The sequence below is a fragment of the Acomys minous genome (assembly GCF_964271855.1).
Source record: "Acomys minous genome assembly, chromosome: 8".
NCBI lineage: Eukaryota > Metazoa > Chordata > Mammalia > Rodentia > Muridae > Acomys > Acomys minous.
Window position 1 is genome coordinate 44,907,261 of NC_140489.1, and position 16,335 is coordinate 44,923,595.

General features: G+C 43.9%; 2 protein-coding genes across 3 annotated transcripts in view; both read left to right on the forward strand.

Moving 5' to 3' along the window:
* Positions 1-1,766, forward strand: part of RTN1 (reticulon 1) — a 202,842-nt gene extending 201,076 nt beyond the window's left edge. For both annotated transcript variants that reach the window (XM_084792143.1, XM_084792144.1), the window contains one exon: positions 945-1,766. In XM_084792143.1, the coding sequence (XP_084648269.1) occupies positions 945-987 (43 nt within the window). In that variant the 3' untranslated portion in view covers positions 988-1,766. The remainder of the gene's footprint in view (positions 1-944) is intronic.
* A 9,534-nt stretch (positions 1,767-11,300) lies between these two features.
* CCDC175 (coiled-coil domain containing 175) overlaps positions 11,301-16,335 on the forward strand; it is a 57,086-nt gene continuing 52,051 nt past the window's right edge. Inside the window, exons 1-2 of the mRNA XM_084792324.1 lie at positions 11,301-11,487; positions 14,736-14,821. Coding sequence (XP_084648450.1) covers positions 11,328-11,487; positions 14,736-14,821 — 246 coding nt within the window. The 5' untranslated portion in view covers positions 11,301-11,327. The remainder of the gene's footprint in view (positions 11,488-14,735; positions 14,822-16,335) is intronic.

The window sequence follows — 16,335 nt, forward strand, 5'->3', positions numbered from 1 at the left end:
CTTGGCGATGTCTGTCACCCACATGGGGAAGATAATTTTCTAGGGAGAGAGCTCAGTAAACTGTTTGCTGCCAAAGCATAAGAAACCGCATTAAAACAAAACAAAAACAAACAGGCACAGCGGTGAGCATTTATAACCCGGTGTGGGTGAGGCAGAAGCCAGGCACAGCCCTCAGATTCTCCAGCAGGTCCAGCCTGAAAGGCAGTGGCAGAAAGACATGGTGGAGATCAACTGTGTCTCTGCACACATATGCACACATGTGCATGCCCCTACCCCCCTCACCACACACATATACACATATATGTGTATGTATGTGTGTATATGTATATATATATCTGCATAGGCACAGACACCTGTACATACCACAGAGAAAGAGAGAGGACACACACACACACACAGAAAGAGAGAGAGAGAGAGAGAGAGAGAGAGAGAGAGAGAGAGAGAGAGAGAGAGAACTTTCTAAGCCGTGAAGAAGGTTTATTCAATGAGTGAACAGCAATAGCTGGAACCAGGACCCAAGCTTGGTTCCACTCTGGTATTTTGTCACACCCTGGGAGAAGAGGGTCCTTTGCCAGCACCCACCTCAGTTTACTCTCATCTTCCTGGTATAGACATTGCATCCTCCTTCTCTTTCAGGAGTTCCCAGGACTAAGTAGCCAGGGTCCATGTGTCACAATCTGTAGCTGTGAGAGACGTCCACTTGGTCATCCCATCTCCTAAAAAGCTGTGCTACCGAATGCCGCCCTCTCATCTGGGCACCTTTCAACTTTTGGTTCATTTTAATTGCTTTATAAGTGTTTCTAGAGACCCACTTATAAAGCTATACTTTCTAGAATAATCTTGCTATTTAATTCCTCAGACAGTACAGCCACCTACTGAATACATGACATGATTTCATGGATATCATTTGTAGCATAACCCTTTGCATTTTGCCTCCTTTTTAGGATTCAGGCTAAAATCCCTGGCGCCAAAAGACACACTGAGTAGAAGGACGCCCCCGGGCGGGCGGGCGGAGCCGGACTTGGATGGAGTGGCTGGAGTGCTAACAGCTCTCTTCTTACTCGTTACTGCAAATTGATTGTTTCCCTTCCCCAGTACCGTAACCTTAGAGGCAAACTCTCAGACACGTGTTTTCAGGCTCTTCCTGTACTCTTAGGATATTTGAGTCCCTCGTGTCAAGCACTAAAGTATAGAGAAAAGTGTGTTAGATGTGGTTTTTAATTTTGTGTTGCTAAAAAAAAAAAAGTGCATGATGGTGAGAGCCCAAGTTCTCCTTCCTTCCTTCCTTGATGTTCTTTCTTCTCTCTGCAATGCTTCCGTAGCTTCTACCGTCCCTGTGGCTAGGCTTTCTTGCCAAGTGCGCTGACGCAGTAGTGGAAATCGCTTATCATGTCCTTGGGTTGCTGGTTGGATTCATCTTTAATGACACTATAGAACTGTAGGCCAATGTCTTACCATTTTTCCCCCCGACACGCACAACATAAAAATTAATATAAACCAGTTGGCCGTACATATGGTAATCAGTTTTGTATAACTTTAAATGATTGGATTAAAGAATACATCCAAATTGAACACGCAGTACTTTTATTGTATGGGACGCCTGGGCTGATTTACATGTATGGTAACAAAAAGGTGCCAGCATGTTGTTGACTTTATTACAGTTTGTATTACTTCCTCTGTAGTTCCTAACGGACTTAATCACGGACTCTGGAGATTTGCACTTATGTACTTGATACTGAATGCATCAATAAATGTGATTAAATGTAGACACCCCTCCCTGTCTTGTGGTGATCTTACTGGGAAATGCAAAAGCCAGAAAAGACCTAAAGAGGAAGTCAGGAGGGCTGAGACCAAGTGCTCAACTTGTTAACACCTCCAGGACTGCGGGGTCCGGGTCCAGCTTGCCTTACAGCTTCACTGTGTTGATAGTAGAAGCCAGAATGGGAAAGCTGTTTTTGTTGTACTCTGATGGGTCAATGTGGATATTTTGCAGTTCCCCAAAGCCTGAATGTGGTATAAATCCTTACATAAACACTTATCATCTTATGAAGCACAACCCTGGTGTAAAATCATTGCAAAGGTCATGAACTCACTCTGATGTCAACTATTCTCTGAGATCCTGCTGTGCGCAATGCATGATGATCAAGCCAGCAAGGTCAAGTCTGCAGTTCCCATCCCCACCGGGCTAATTTCCTAGTGATTGAACTCTCCTTCTTATAAAGATTCATTTGTACTTTGGGGGGAGGGGGAGACAGGGTTTCATGTCATACAGGCTGGCCTCCATTTATTATGTAGCCAAAGATGACCTAGGACTCCTGACCCTCTGGCCTCTACATACAAAATGCTCAGATTACAGGTAGGTGACACTGGGTCTGGTTTATGTGGTATTGGGGACCGGAGCCCATGCACGGTGGGCAAGCACTCTACTGGGCCTCATCCTCAGTCCGCCTTTTGTGCGTTCTAGTTCCTGACTGGAATCTGAAGTCAAGGGGGAAGAGATGAGATAGCAGTGATTGAAAGGAGCATCAATGGGAGGAGATATTGTAAAAGTTCTTTCCTTAAGCATTACAATTACTTATTTAGCAAAGTGGCATAAGAGTAACAAGGGCAGCATGACACCATGGAAATGGTAAAGGATCTGGCATGTCTGCTGGGGGTAGGGTGGTGCTTATGTGTAAACATTAACAAGACAAGGGGATGGCATGAAATCAGAGCTGCCATTCAAGCTCCGGACCAGAGAAGGATGCTCAGGGAAGCAGAGCTGAGTGCCTGGCTTCTGAGCTTCACCAGGATTAAGGAAGAACATACAGAAGGAATCAAGACAAGGAAGAGCATGGTGTATGCAGAAAACGGTCGGTAGTAAGCCAGGCTCGCTGGGCAGTGCTTGTGGGGATGGTGATGCCAAGTAGATCCTTTCACGGAAAGTAATGGGGCTTTAGGCTTTCATCCTGAGTCACAGAAACACGATGGTGATGCATGACACCGGAGATTACTATAGGAGATCACTGTAACACGGTTCTAATGCAAACAGGTACCAGTGCTTATAGTTCATATCCCAAGCAACCCACTGTTCTCGCTCTAACCCCACAACCGTGTAAGACTAGCTGAGGAAGAGACTACAACAGTTTTCCAGATGGAAAGCCAAGGAGAACTGGCTTGGGAAGGGGAGATAAAAAACTTAAATTGGTGCCTGGACATTTTTTAATGTCTTAACAATACAGAAGAGGATTTCTTGGGCTCAGCTTGTACAGCTCAGTCACAGTGCATGTGGACCCTGTGTGTGGACCTGGCTCCAATCTCCAACACCCAAAGGCCAGGCAAAAAAAAAAAAATTGCATCCATATTAAATAAAAGGATTTAGTTTTTCTCTGGATTCTAGCCTCAAGCCTTTCTTCTCAAGGCAAGTTCTAATCTTCTAGGACCAGGAACCTAGGTGGTTTTATTGTGCAGAACTGACCAGCAGTATCACTGGTCATGGGATTTCATTTCTCCAGTTGGTTTAGAATTCCTTTCCCACCTCATCGGGAGGATCTGATTAAGAGTCTCATTTGGTTGGTAGCAGGGGCAGAGAAGATGCCTGAAGGATAGATCAGGCACACAGAAATGATAGACAGGAACATAAGATTCGATAGGACCTTGGGCGTGTCACATGCTGTCATATAGAGGCCATATTAGCCAAGGTGGTACTGGATGGAGTGGAAATAGTGTGGCGACTCAGTGGATACATAAGAAGATGGAAAAGAGCCTCCAGGAAGCCCAGAGCAAATGAAATGGCTCTGGCTGTGAACCTTGATGGCCTGTGGAGGAGCTAAGTGGGTAGCAGCCACGTGGCAAGGGGCAGGATGCATCATGGTCATTCCAGAAATAAATGTGGCAGAGGATGATACACCTTTTGCTCTTTACATACTCATATTTAAATGAGGGGGATATTCGAGACTATCCAATTACACTCACATCCCAATTAAGCTGTAATTCAACTGAGAAACATTTTTATGAGCCTACCCTTTAACAGCTGAGCTATCTCTCCTGCCCTTGACCGTTTTTGTTACTGATGATTTTCACTGACCACAGCTAGAGTAAAGCTTGCTACAAGTTCAATCCATCCAGTGCCAAATGGTGCTTCCCTCTTCAGAGGCAGGAGCCAGGAAGCCCTCACAGGAAGTCAGGGGGAAAGCATGCATACCTTTCACCATTTTCTGAACTATCATGGAAAACTCATTTAGGTACTCTACTCAATCGATTGCTTAGACAATTAAAGTTTAAATGTTTCAGCTGGACTTGGTGATGTTTCCTGTCCTCTCCCGGGGCGTAAGCTTGTCAGAGCTTCTGGTTTATCTTTCTCTTATGTCTAAAACACAGCAGCAAACATGGAGCCTCCGCACCTGAATTCCCCTAGGGACAAATTACCACTGTATGTGATGCCTCCACAGCAGTGGGTCTCAACCTATGGCTTGTGGCTTCTTTGGAAGTCAAATCACCTTTTCACAGGAGCCACCTAAGACCATCAGAAAACATATGTTTGCATTATGATCAATAACAGTGGCAAAGCTGGGCGTGGTGGTGCACGCCTTTAATCCCAGCACTCAGGAGGCAGAGGCAAGCAAAGTGCTGTGAGTTCGAGGCCAGCCTCATCTACAAAGCAAGTCCAGGGCAGACAGAGAGACCCTGTCTCGAAAAACAAACAAACAATAGTAGCAAAATTACAGTTATGAAGTAGCAACAGAAATAAGTGTATGGTTGGGGGTCACCACAACATGGGGTACTATATTAAAGGGTTGCAGCATTACATAGGTTGAGAACTGGAGTGCAGCCTCTATGAGGCAGTAGAAGGTGATTTTTCTCATGTGGCATCCATTAAACTTCCTAGGAACTCTGCAGTGCACATTCTGTTCAGTATCTATGCCTGAGTGCCCTCAAGTTAAAGGAGAATTTGCTCCAAGGCAATATACCCAGGACAAATTTATCTTGTCTTCCCGTTTTATAATATAGCTGTGCTTTTCTCATTTCCCTGGGTAGGAAAGAGCACAGAGCACGTCCCCAACAGAATACATGGCTCTCCACGGATGCCATTGCACATGCCCATTATGGTAGGCTTTCTGAGCTAGCCCATCTGAGTTTCTGACATAAGCAGGACCTTTACCTGTCACTGGGAAGAATGTGCTGGCCCAGGTGTTTCCTCCTGGCATTTCTTATAGTTTTTCTTGATCAAAATGTCTCTATCTTTTTTTCTGTTTTCAGGGGAAACAACGGGACTTGTTTTTAAATTTTTATTCTTTAATCTCTTAAATTGGGTGTTCTGCAAGATACATCTAAATTATTAGACAAGCTGCGTACATGATTTATTAGTCAGGAAGGTTATGTTGAGGTGGAAATTCTTAAGAATAATACAGTGTCTTCCAGTCAGGTACTGTGTAAAATGGGTTTCTCATAAACATGCCTAAAATTTCAAAAATCTGGCAAGATAAAAAGGTCTATAATACTTTCTGGATGCAGAAACTGATTCCAATGTTTGTACAGCTGGTCAAAACTAAAGCAAGGCCTGGGAGGTCTGTCTCTCTGGTTTGTAAGTGGGGCTCTGCACACTAAGTCTCTCTCCCCCTCTCCTGCAGTCTTTGCATCTTAAGAGCCATCCTTCCCCAGCAAGACTCTGACTGCTGACAGGAGAGAGCCTAAGGGCTTAACTGCAGGGCTTTTCCAGGCAGTTTTCCCATTTGGACTTTCCCAGCTAGAGAGGGTTGAACAAAGGTGTTACATAATAGTCCTGCTGGGAACAGAGACGGGGAAAGTCTTATATAATGCCTTAATTTTATATGCATGGTGCCCCTGATCTAGAACACAAGTCTACACTGAAACAGGGGAAGAAGCCAGAGCAGGGAAATTACAGTGACGTTGTTCAGTAAATCCAGGTACTCCTTGTCCCAAGGGGCTGAGAGTTCATGCTATAACCTGAAATCAGGCTAAGAGTCATCCTTCTACAAATGCTCATGGAGTGATAATTCTGATATAAAAAGCCTACAGACTCAAATTCTTTGCCCAGTTGTGATGGTGGTGGTGACGATGGTGATGATGGTGGTGATGACAGCGGTGATGGTGATGGTGATGGTGATGATCATGCTACTGCTGCTGCTTCCCTAGAGCCAGAGTTTCTGGCTTTCCATCATCAACTGGAGACCACCAGCAGCCTTCTTGGAACCCTCCAGGTTTTCTCTACCAGACTGGGACTGTGGAAGTACCTAATGTCACGGACTGAGCAACTAACTGTGGGTTTCTCAGACTCTTCAGTGTTACCATTTCCACATAAACTGGTCTAATAAATTTTATACCACATATGCGTACGTATTCATTTTATTGGTTTTCCTTCTCTAGAGAACCCTAACTAATAGAAGCATCAATTGCACGAAGTTTGCTCACCAGCACCCTTGTGGAAAAACCAGGCTAGTGGCACACACTTGTAATCCCAGTGCGGGGAGATAGACAGGGATTCCCTGAGTTTTGCTGGGGTTTGCTCCAAGTTCAGTGAGAAGCCCTGTCTCAAAAAATAAGGACAAGAGTAATTGCGATAAAACTCAGTCTTAATCTCTGTCTCTAAACCCATGTGTGCATGCACACACCTGCACACACACACACACACACACACACACACACACACACACACACACACTGATTAAGAGGGTGCATTTTAGACTCAAGATGAAGGGATGCATCGTAGCCAAAATGTAAAGCATTCTTTTAAAAGGTTTCTGTGCTTGCCTGCTGTTCATTGCTAGAATGAAATACCCGAGGCTAAGTACTCATTGCAGAAGAGAGGTTTGTTTCACCAACGGTTTTTGGAGGCTCTGAGTCCGCACAGTATCAGTCCTGTTGTGACAATTCTTGGCTGTATCATATCAAGGCACCCATCCTGCCATGGCAGAAGCACGGGAAGGGAAAAGCTCATCACCAGGAAGCCAGAAAGAAAGGAGCGCACATCTTGCCACCTCGCCAGAGGCCTCACTTGTTAAAAGATTCGCCGCTTCATTTCTACCACACAGACATCAAACGCCTGTCAGCAAATCCCTAGGGGTTACAACATATCTGAATGCATTTGGAAGGGGAGTACAGCAAACTAGGCATGAGGTCAGAGGAAGCCAGGACAGACACGGGTGAGCAGGGAGCTGACTGAGGCAGCCTCCTGAACGGGCGTGGGAGGAAGTGGGAGGCAGAATTGCAAGCACATGTTTGTGTCTCCACTTTCAGATGCATCCACATATGGAGTGGTCCTGCGTTTCCTTGCACTTTGGAAATTGGAGCACGGGGCGGCGAGGCGGGTGGAAGTTAAAGTCAAGTAGGAAGTTTATGAATGTACTGAGTCATCTTCATATGAATAATCCAATCTGGTACACATTTTAAGATTAAGTCTTAAGTGGAAATGAAAAATAAAGAAAACTGAGACTTCTTATACTTAAAGAGTCTGTCTGCTTGTTGAAAACATCTGTTGGTCAGGAAGTGTTTACAATACTATTACCACCTTTCTCAGTGAGGATGTTCCTGATTTGTGAGTGACTTCAGATAGCTAAAGTTGAGGGACGGTTGCGAACCGCAGCACTGGTTGGCTGCTTCTGTCCTAATTTAATTTCTGATTAGTCTGCGAGCACTCACTTGACAAAGGCTCTAATTCTTGCAACTGGCACTCCAGCCTATCACGAACGCATTACCTCACTACAAAGTGAGCATTTGGTCCATGATGTTCTGTCTTACCACAGATCAAGTGAAAACAGAGGCAGACAACTATGGGCCTAAACCTATGAGTGAAATTGACCTTCCTTCCTTTTAAGTCAATTGTCTAGTGTATTTGATCACAACAACAGAAAGATAGCACATCAGGCTTTTAGAACCTTTTCATAAGATTGTGCTGAGACAGGCACTTACAGAATATTATCAGGAAATACTGACATACAGAGCTTAGAGTTGAATTGAGGGGTAATTGAAGCACAACACACTGCAGCCAGCCAAAGCTGCAGTGTCATCTATTCTGACATATGAACACCCATGGACATATGAACACTAATGAACATGCCCATCTCACCTAAATAATACCTTAGATATTTGAATGAACATGCCAATTTGTAGCCATTCTTTCTAACGTTTACAGTATTAATTTACAACTTTTTTGGTATCTCATTTAAGTCCATCAGGGTCTCTGACATGAACTCCCCCATGGTTTGATCACTTCTCCTTGGTGGGGTGGCCTTGTGGGCACACAGAGGAAGGAGAGGCAGGCTATCCTGCTGAGACCTGATAGGCTGAGGTCAGAAAGGTGGAGGATCAGGACAGATGCTAGGGCTTTGCTGCTGGACGCCAGGTGGAATGCTGAGAGTGGAATGGAAGAGTAGGGGGATGGAAGGACTCAGAAGGTCCAGGAGCCCCACAAGGAGACCATCAAGGCCAGCGGATCTGGACTCAGGGGGCCTGCACAAACTGTTGCACCAACCATGGACAATGCGTGAAAGTTAAACCTAGAACTCCCTATTCAGATCTAGCCAATGGACAGCTCATTCTCCACAGTTGTGGGGAGAGCGGGGACTGCCTCTGACATGAACTCTGGTGCCCTCGATTTGATCAATTCCCCTTGCAGGGAGGCCAAGTGGACACACAGAGGAAGGGGAAGCAGGCTATGGGCATGAGACTTGCTAAGCTGCAGTCGTTGCAGTCGTATGTGGGAAAGTGGTCCCTTTCTGTCAGAGGTCTAGGGGAGGAGAATACAGCAGAAGAGGGAGGGAGGGCAGGAACGGGAGTATAAGAGGGAGGGGATAGCAATCAGGATGTAATGTAAATAAGTTATAATAAATTAAAAGGTTTTTTTAATTCATCTGGGTCCATGCTCTGAACCGCTTAGTGGCTTGCCTCCTACATCATCCCACAACATGGATGCCTCAAAGATTATTCAAAAGTAGTGTCCTAATACACATACTTTTGGACTCTACATAACTTTTATTGTTTAAAAATAACTTTATACATGTATGTATCATACATGCATATTGGTATACATATTTGAAACATCATATTTTTGTATACTAACTAAACTTTTGATAAAATAAAATGGTAATAAATTCATCATATATCCTTGGAGAGAATCATGGTTGGTGTCTTTAAGGACCATTCTTTGGGCTAAGGATGTGGTCGGCTCAGTCAGTATAATGCTTACCTCACAAGCAGGGTGTCCTGAGTTTGTATTCCTAGTGCCCACATGAAAGCCTGGCATAGCACTGCATCCTTGGAATCACAGAACTAGGGACGCAAGTTAGGGACAGGAGCATCCCTGTGGCTTGGTGGTTAGCTAGTTGAGTCAAATGAGCAAGTTCCAGATTCAGTGAAAGACCCTGCCTCAAAAAATAAAGTGGAGGACCACTGAGGGAAACACCCAGCATTGATCTTCGGTCTCCATAGAAAACCATATACAAATGCCTGTGGGCTTGCACACACGCACACATGCATGCACACAGACTCCTTCTATGGTGTCTTACTATGTTCTCCAGATAGGGCACAAAAACTCACATTCTCACGTTAAAGTATTATTCTTTTGAACCTCAGTTATACAGTGTAAAAAATGAGCACACTGTTTTTATGTCAATGTTAATGTGGGTAAAATTCTTCTTGATGTGTTTCTCGGACTGTTTTTATCTTTTATGAAGTGTTCCTTCATGTCATCTGTCTAGATTTCTAGTTCAAAAATTTAAAAGGTCCTTTGAAGAGGGCACAGTTAATTTCATTAAAAAAGACCCTTGAACTAAGGAAGATGTTAAACATATTTCATATAGCATGTTCAGAGAGAATACAATATTACAGGTAAGAGATATAAAGATATTTAAGGAAAACAGAAAAATCTATAATAATTCCAATAGATGGTGAGGACACTGATAGTCCCTTAGGGTTAGCCTGGGTTTGTAGACAACGAAGAACAGCGATATAAATGGGGTGGTGAGAAGGACAAATAAAAAGGCCAGATTAGAATGGTCCACTGTGTGTATTTCCAGAAAGGAAATGTGACTCAAGGACAATAAAAGCCAAAGAGGAAATGTCAGAAAAGCACCTCTACCCTGTGTGGTCTCCACATGCCCATATTTTGTGCTGAGCAGCCGGAAACCGCTAGAGTATTGGAACCCTCTCCTGCCAGCTCTCGGACTCCAAACCTGCTGGCCTGAGGGAGGGAGGTCCACTATGGCTGGAAAGGAGTCCTCCTTTAGACAGAAGCAGAGTGGCCCGTCCACCTTCCATCTCTCCCTAGTGTCTCCTATTGGTTGAACTTACCCGGAAATCACAAGCTCACAAGAAGAGAGTTTGTGGAATGGGCCTTCTCGGCTTCTTGCAATGGTCAAAGAGGAAATCACAGAGGGACAAGGACAGATCTAAATATGATTAGACCAAATCTCACAAAAAGAAAGGGCCCAAGACAGTGCCCACAGCCAGGATAAAGCTTTCCTGGATGAGGAAAGTCTACATCCTGCCACTGTTTCGGCTGCCGGGGTGTTGAGACCTCCTCCAGGCACTGCAGCATGATGGCTTATAACAGGCTCAGGAACCTCCCCTGGACAGTGGGCGGGGGGGGGGGGGGGGGGGCAGATACACACCTCAAAGGATTACGAAGGCTAAATGGGTCACTGGAGAGAAAATATTCAGAGCAGGGCCCGGAATATAATAAGCATCAATCAGGTAGTCGGCAGCTAACGGTATTACAATCGGCACGACTTCTGTTTCACCATCTGTAAAGAAACCTTTGCTTGTGTCTAGACAGGCAGAGTATCATCATACTCAATACTGAGCCTGATGCTGGAGATGCAGGGGAAAAAAATTAGGCATGTGTCCCTGTCATTAAATAACTCACATAAGGATAAAAGGACTATGGTTTGAGGCAAAAATGTGCTCCGGAGTAGACTAGCAGAGGAGCCCTGGGAGGGTAAAAACCCAGTGTGATGATTCGATGAATTCCTCTTCAGATCCACTGTGACCTCGGAAATTCACATAGTCACCCATGACTCCGTTTTCTCTGTAAAGTGGATATTATAAAACTGCATCGGGAAGTCTCTGTGGATTAAGAGAGCTACTCTGTGGAGAGGCCAGAGGCGTTCATACGTGGTCCTTGTGTTCTCGAAAGCAGTCCCTAAGGTACCAGAAACAAAGGAGTCATCTAAAAAGGACTGCTTAGGCTTTGAGGGTCAAGTTAGAGAGAACCAAAAGTGGTTCCCAAAGCGGATGAGGGCCACAAGGGGGCGCCCGAAGACGTCAGCGTCATCGTTGCCCCTGGCAACCGTGGTCCTCCGACCTTCGCCAACGCAGACAGCAGCAACAAGATGTCCCTGCGCTCCTGGACCCCCGACAAGGTGTCTGCCAAGGAGAAGACGGCGAGGCCGGCCTCGGTCTCCACCAGCCTCTCCTTGGAGCTATGCACCTTCCCCGCTACCCTGGGCTCCTCGGTAGCGGCCACCGCGTTAGAGCAGCTCTTAGTTGTGGGTGAGAAGTTCCAACAGAGGTTGGGAGATGGTGGCCTGCTCGGATCTTGGCAGGAGCTTGTGAAGGCACTCTTCCTAAAACCCCAAACATCCCTGGTCCGAGGTCTAGCCGCCTGTTTCTTGTTGAGGGGCGGGGTCCACAGGGAGTGGCTAAATGTTCAGTGCATCTGCTCAAACGCATCTGGGGTAATGGATCACTATAACCCACTGGATTTCCTGGGCTTTCCACCTGACCCTGCCTATCTGCTTTCCACTTATGCTGTCTCTTCTTTCCGTCATGGGTTAATTTCCCACCCCTTACTGTGGAAAGCTTTAAAAGACAAATAGGAGGAGAAGGAATGCTTAAGAGATGCCTGTTCGTTGTAGTAGGCAAAGAAAATTAAATAAAAGACAGCATTTGGGAGATTTGGTCCAAAAATTACCTTATGTGAGACCAGGCTAACAAAGTCCATATGCTTTGACTCTGGACTGTCTCCCACGGGCTCATGTTGCACATGCTTGTTTCCTAGCTGCTGGCCTGTTCTTAGGAGGCTGTGAGATCTTTAGGAGGTCGGGTTCAGCTGTCTGTCACTGAGCAGGATGGGAGGGGACGTTGGAGATCTTAAGCAGCCTCTAGTTCCTGCTGTCTGCTTCCCAGGAACAGCTGTCTTAGCGCCCAATGCTGTGCTCTTAGGTGACTCTACTATGCCTTCCCCACCGTGAAAGACGGGGCCTTCTAAACCATGAGCAACAACAACAAACACAAACAAACACAAAAAACAAAAAAACAACCTTTCTTAAGTTGTTTCAGTTAGGTATTTTGGTCACAGCCATTCAAAAGTAACTAAAGCAGTACTTACTCAGTTAGAAATCTCAATTTGTTGGTCCAAGAAAGGGCGTTTCTAGTTAAGAGCAGAAAGTCATTTAGGCCATTAAAAGCATCTCATTGTTTCACTACGATCACCGTATTGCTCTGAAATAAGCATACCTATTTCTGTGATGGTGTTACAGTTGGAGTGGTCTCTCTTTCACCTTCCTAGAGAACTGAATTTAGTTTCACACTTCTCACTGGATAAGCGGAGGCAAGCATTTCCATGAAAAATGTTGATCACCAGGGACACAAATTAACCCTATGTAGCCAAGGTCATTGTTAGAACTTGGACCTTGAAATCTCACCTCTTAAGTCAATGTGTCTGTCCCACCCTGTCACTTACACACAGACACTTTGCACATGCTAATAATGTCTGGAGACTTGGAAAGCTCTTTTTATTAGAATATCTTTTATTTATTCTTTGCCAGTTTTGTACATGCATATATAGTACCTTGATCACACCACCCCTCACTCTTCTCTCCCGTCCCTCTCTACACCCCAAAAACATGCTTTCCTCACCTTTATTATTTATTTCTCTCTCTTCTAACCCCCACCCCACCACTGAGTTCAATTAGCTGCTATTTGTAAAATGTTGACTGAGCTTGTTGGCGCCACCTGGGCCAGTCTTACATGGGTGACCACAGCTGCAGTGAGTTTAGGAGCTCAGTGGTCATGCCTGGAAGACAGCACCCCAGGAACTTCTCCTTAGAAAGAAACTTCATTGACACTTCTTGTTCCTGGGTACAGGAACCCCAGCACTTGGAGGCAAGAAGATCAGAGGGTCGAGGTCATCCTCAGCTAGATGGCAAGCTGGAGGCCAGCCTGGGCTACAACTAAAAATTATCTATAAGCTAAAATTTATATAAAATAAAATAAAGAGTTCTTGCTCTGAGCTTAGTGAGAAAGTCTATAAATCTTCAGCGTGTTTGTGAGCAATAAGGAGTACATGCTCACTTAACTCTATAAAGGAAAAAAGAAAGGACACAGTACACTCTTGCCTCCTTAACACACTTGCTTTCACATACATAACTATACAAAGTATAGTTCTGTAGGAGAGTCCGCATTCCCTGGAACTGAGGGCAGGTGGTACAATTCATTCTACTGGGAAATGGCAATGGCTGCCAAGTGCATGGGTCCTGAAACCCTACAGGTTGGTTCTAAACCCACATTCTAATACTGATCATGTCTGGGGCCTTTGCACATAAAATATAACCTCAAAAATCTTAGCTTTACTATCTGTGAGATAAGAAGCATCCTTTGTCATTAAAAAAATTAGACAGTGCAGGGCTGTGGGGTGTGAGTCAGTGATAGGGCACTTGTCTAGTGTAAAGGAAGTCTTGTCGCCCGTTCTTAGCATTGTAGAAGAGAAAAGGTAAGAACTGTATAGGGCAGATAAATCTTGATGTATCACACCAAACATCTCACATGCAAGAGTACAGGCCTAGAGTCTGCAAAGAGCATCCTCTGCTTTTCCCTCTTCTTCACCTTTTATTCTTTCTTCCCCTTCTTATTCAGTACATATTTTGTCTTTATTACCTCTGCCTGTATTTCACGACGTTCTCTTCTTAGTCCTCCCTCCTTAACAGAGGGTAAGGGAAAGGGAGACTCTCTGAGTGCATCAGTGAACCAAAGAGGATGGAAACCTAATGTCATAGCTACCAATTTGCAAATGTGCAATCCCATTCTGTGTTTCACACTTTTTGTACAGATATCTTAACTAAAGTGATTTGTGAGTGACTAAAACGTAATGAGTGAATAGGAATGAAGCTATATTATATAAATGCAGGTTTATTGGAGCAGCATGGGAGGGGGAGGGGGAGGGAGAGCTTACTTTGTGGGTGGGGGGAAGGGAAGGAGAGAGAGCAGGGAGGTGGGAAAGGGGGCAGGGACAGCAGGACCAAAATGTCTGCATCATATAGCGAAGGGTCTCTGGGAGAGTGGAAGCCCCGCCCTTAGGTAGAGAGCAGGGCATGCCAGCCATTTGGTGTGTGTTTCTGGCGCAACATAATTTTATATTTACTATTCAAATACACACATATACATATAAGACATTTTTAAAATAACATTGCAGACATGTTAGCTTTTTCTTATTTGTAAATGCTTATTGATATTTCATCTTATTGAAATCTCTTTTTCCTATTGTAGGATATATCTACAAAGATGAATTTAATGATAGATTTAGGACAACAAAACATATATATATATATATATATATATATATATATATATATATATGGATACTATGCAATAGAAAACGTATTAAAAGGAAATTCATAATGTTCAATAGACATTCAAAATAGTGTAAGTTTAAGCATGTGAACTAGTTCATAAATGGTGAACCAAATAGGATTTGAGCACATACGTAAGATAGCCTAATTTTCTAATCTTTTGTTTTCCAGAAAAATCTCTGCAGGGTGACTATTTCACATGCAATGAAGAAGTTAAGACCTTTCTTAAGGACATTACTACAGCTGTCAAGAAACTGGTATTGCATTATCTTTAAATTTTATTTTCATTTTCCTTTTTGACTTTCACTTATACCTTCATTTATCTGTAAATTAGGAGTGAGTCTGTTTAAGTTGCCTAAATAGGTGAACAAGGAAAATAACTACCCTGAGTTAAAAAAATTTTTTTCTTCAACTTACCAACCACTGTCAGTACAGATTGCTGCTTAGCTTTTCATGCAGAAAACTGGCTTATGGGGCAGGTGCCAAAGATGAAGAGAAGTCCAATTAGGAAAAACCACAAGAGCGCTGAGAGGGCTCAGTTAATGAATGGGGCCATGTGGACAAAGGCTTGGACAGTATATGGAAGCAGTGGTTACAACCAGCCAAGCAACAACCAACACCACTGGCCAGAGTGGGGGCAGGGAATCACATGTGTGTTTGCAAGTTATTCCGCTTTCTGTAAGCAATCCCCTTTACGACTGCCTGCTAGACAGTTTCTGTACATCTGTCTCACTGAAGCAGACAACTGTGTTGTCCTCATATAGGCCTGCCCCTACAGAAGCCAGATCAAAGGAATGTTCCAATATTTCCTTCTGGAGTGCCACAGACACATTTATCTACCATCTCTGGATGATATCAAGTTAAAATGCCTTCTTGAAACGTTGACATAGTAGAGTCTTTATTTGATTTTAAAAATGGTGAATACAAATCTGTTTTTTAACAAATGTCTAAGAAGGTCGAGAGGGCTGTAAAGTAAGCAACTCAAGTCCATCGATAAGCAGCTAGCTCATTCCTGTACGTTTTATGTGACTATGTAAGTATGTAATCACAGCACACAGCCACACTTCAGAATCCCTTGGGTAGACCCATAAGAGCTTTGCCACCTATCATCACCAGCAACTTTTCAAGTTGTTCTTCTTTCCACCTACATATGTAGGAGTCAAGACTTTCATTTTGGCTAATTACAAAATCTAGTCCCTATCCACTTAACCCATGAGCCAGGAAAATCTCTCAAGTAGCAGACATAAATCCCTCCATTTAAAAAGATGTACAATACTTATTATTATTAAAGTAATATATGTTTACCCTGGACAATTAACAAAATAAATAAGCAAAAGTAAGAAAGTAAAAACTACTATAATTCCAGTACCTTCAAATTATCACAGCTTTACTTTCAGAGTGCAGGTGATTCCCTGCATTGAATTTTATTTTTTGTAGAACAATACCAAGTTGTGTATACAATTTTGCAATCTGATTTTTGGTTGGTGAAATGCAATGGGAACGTCTTATGTCATAAGCTAGCTATGGCATTTAATTGAATGTTTCCCCCTGTTTTAAGTGCATCTATACCTAAAAACAAGCAAATGAATCAACCCTCACAAGACTGTTAGATATATTATAGATATAAGAAAAACATGGGGGCCACAGAGATGGCTCAGGGGCTAAAAGCACTTGCTACTTTGTAGGGGACCAAGGTTTGGTTCCCAGCACCCAGAGTGTGGTTCGCAGCTCCAGTTCCCGGGGATCCATTGCTGTCTTTTGATCTCTGCAG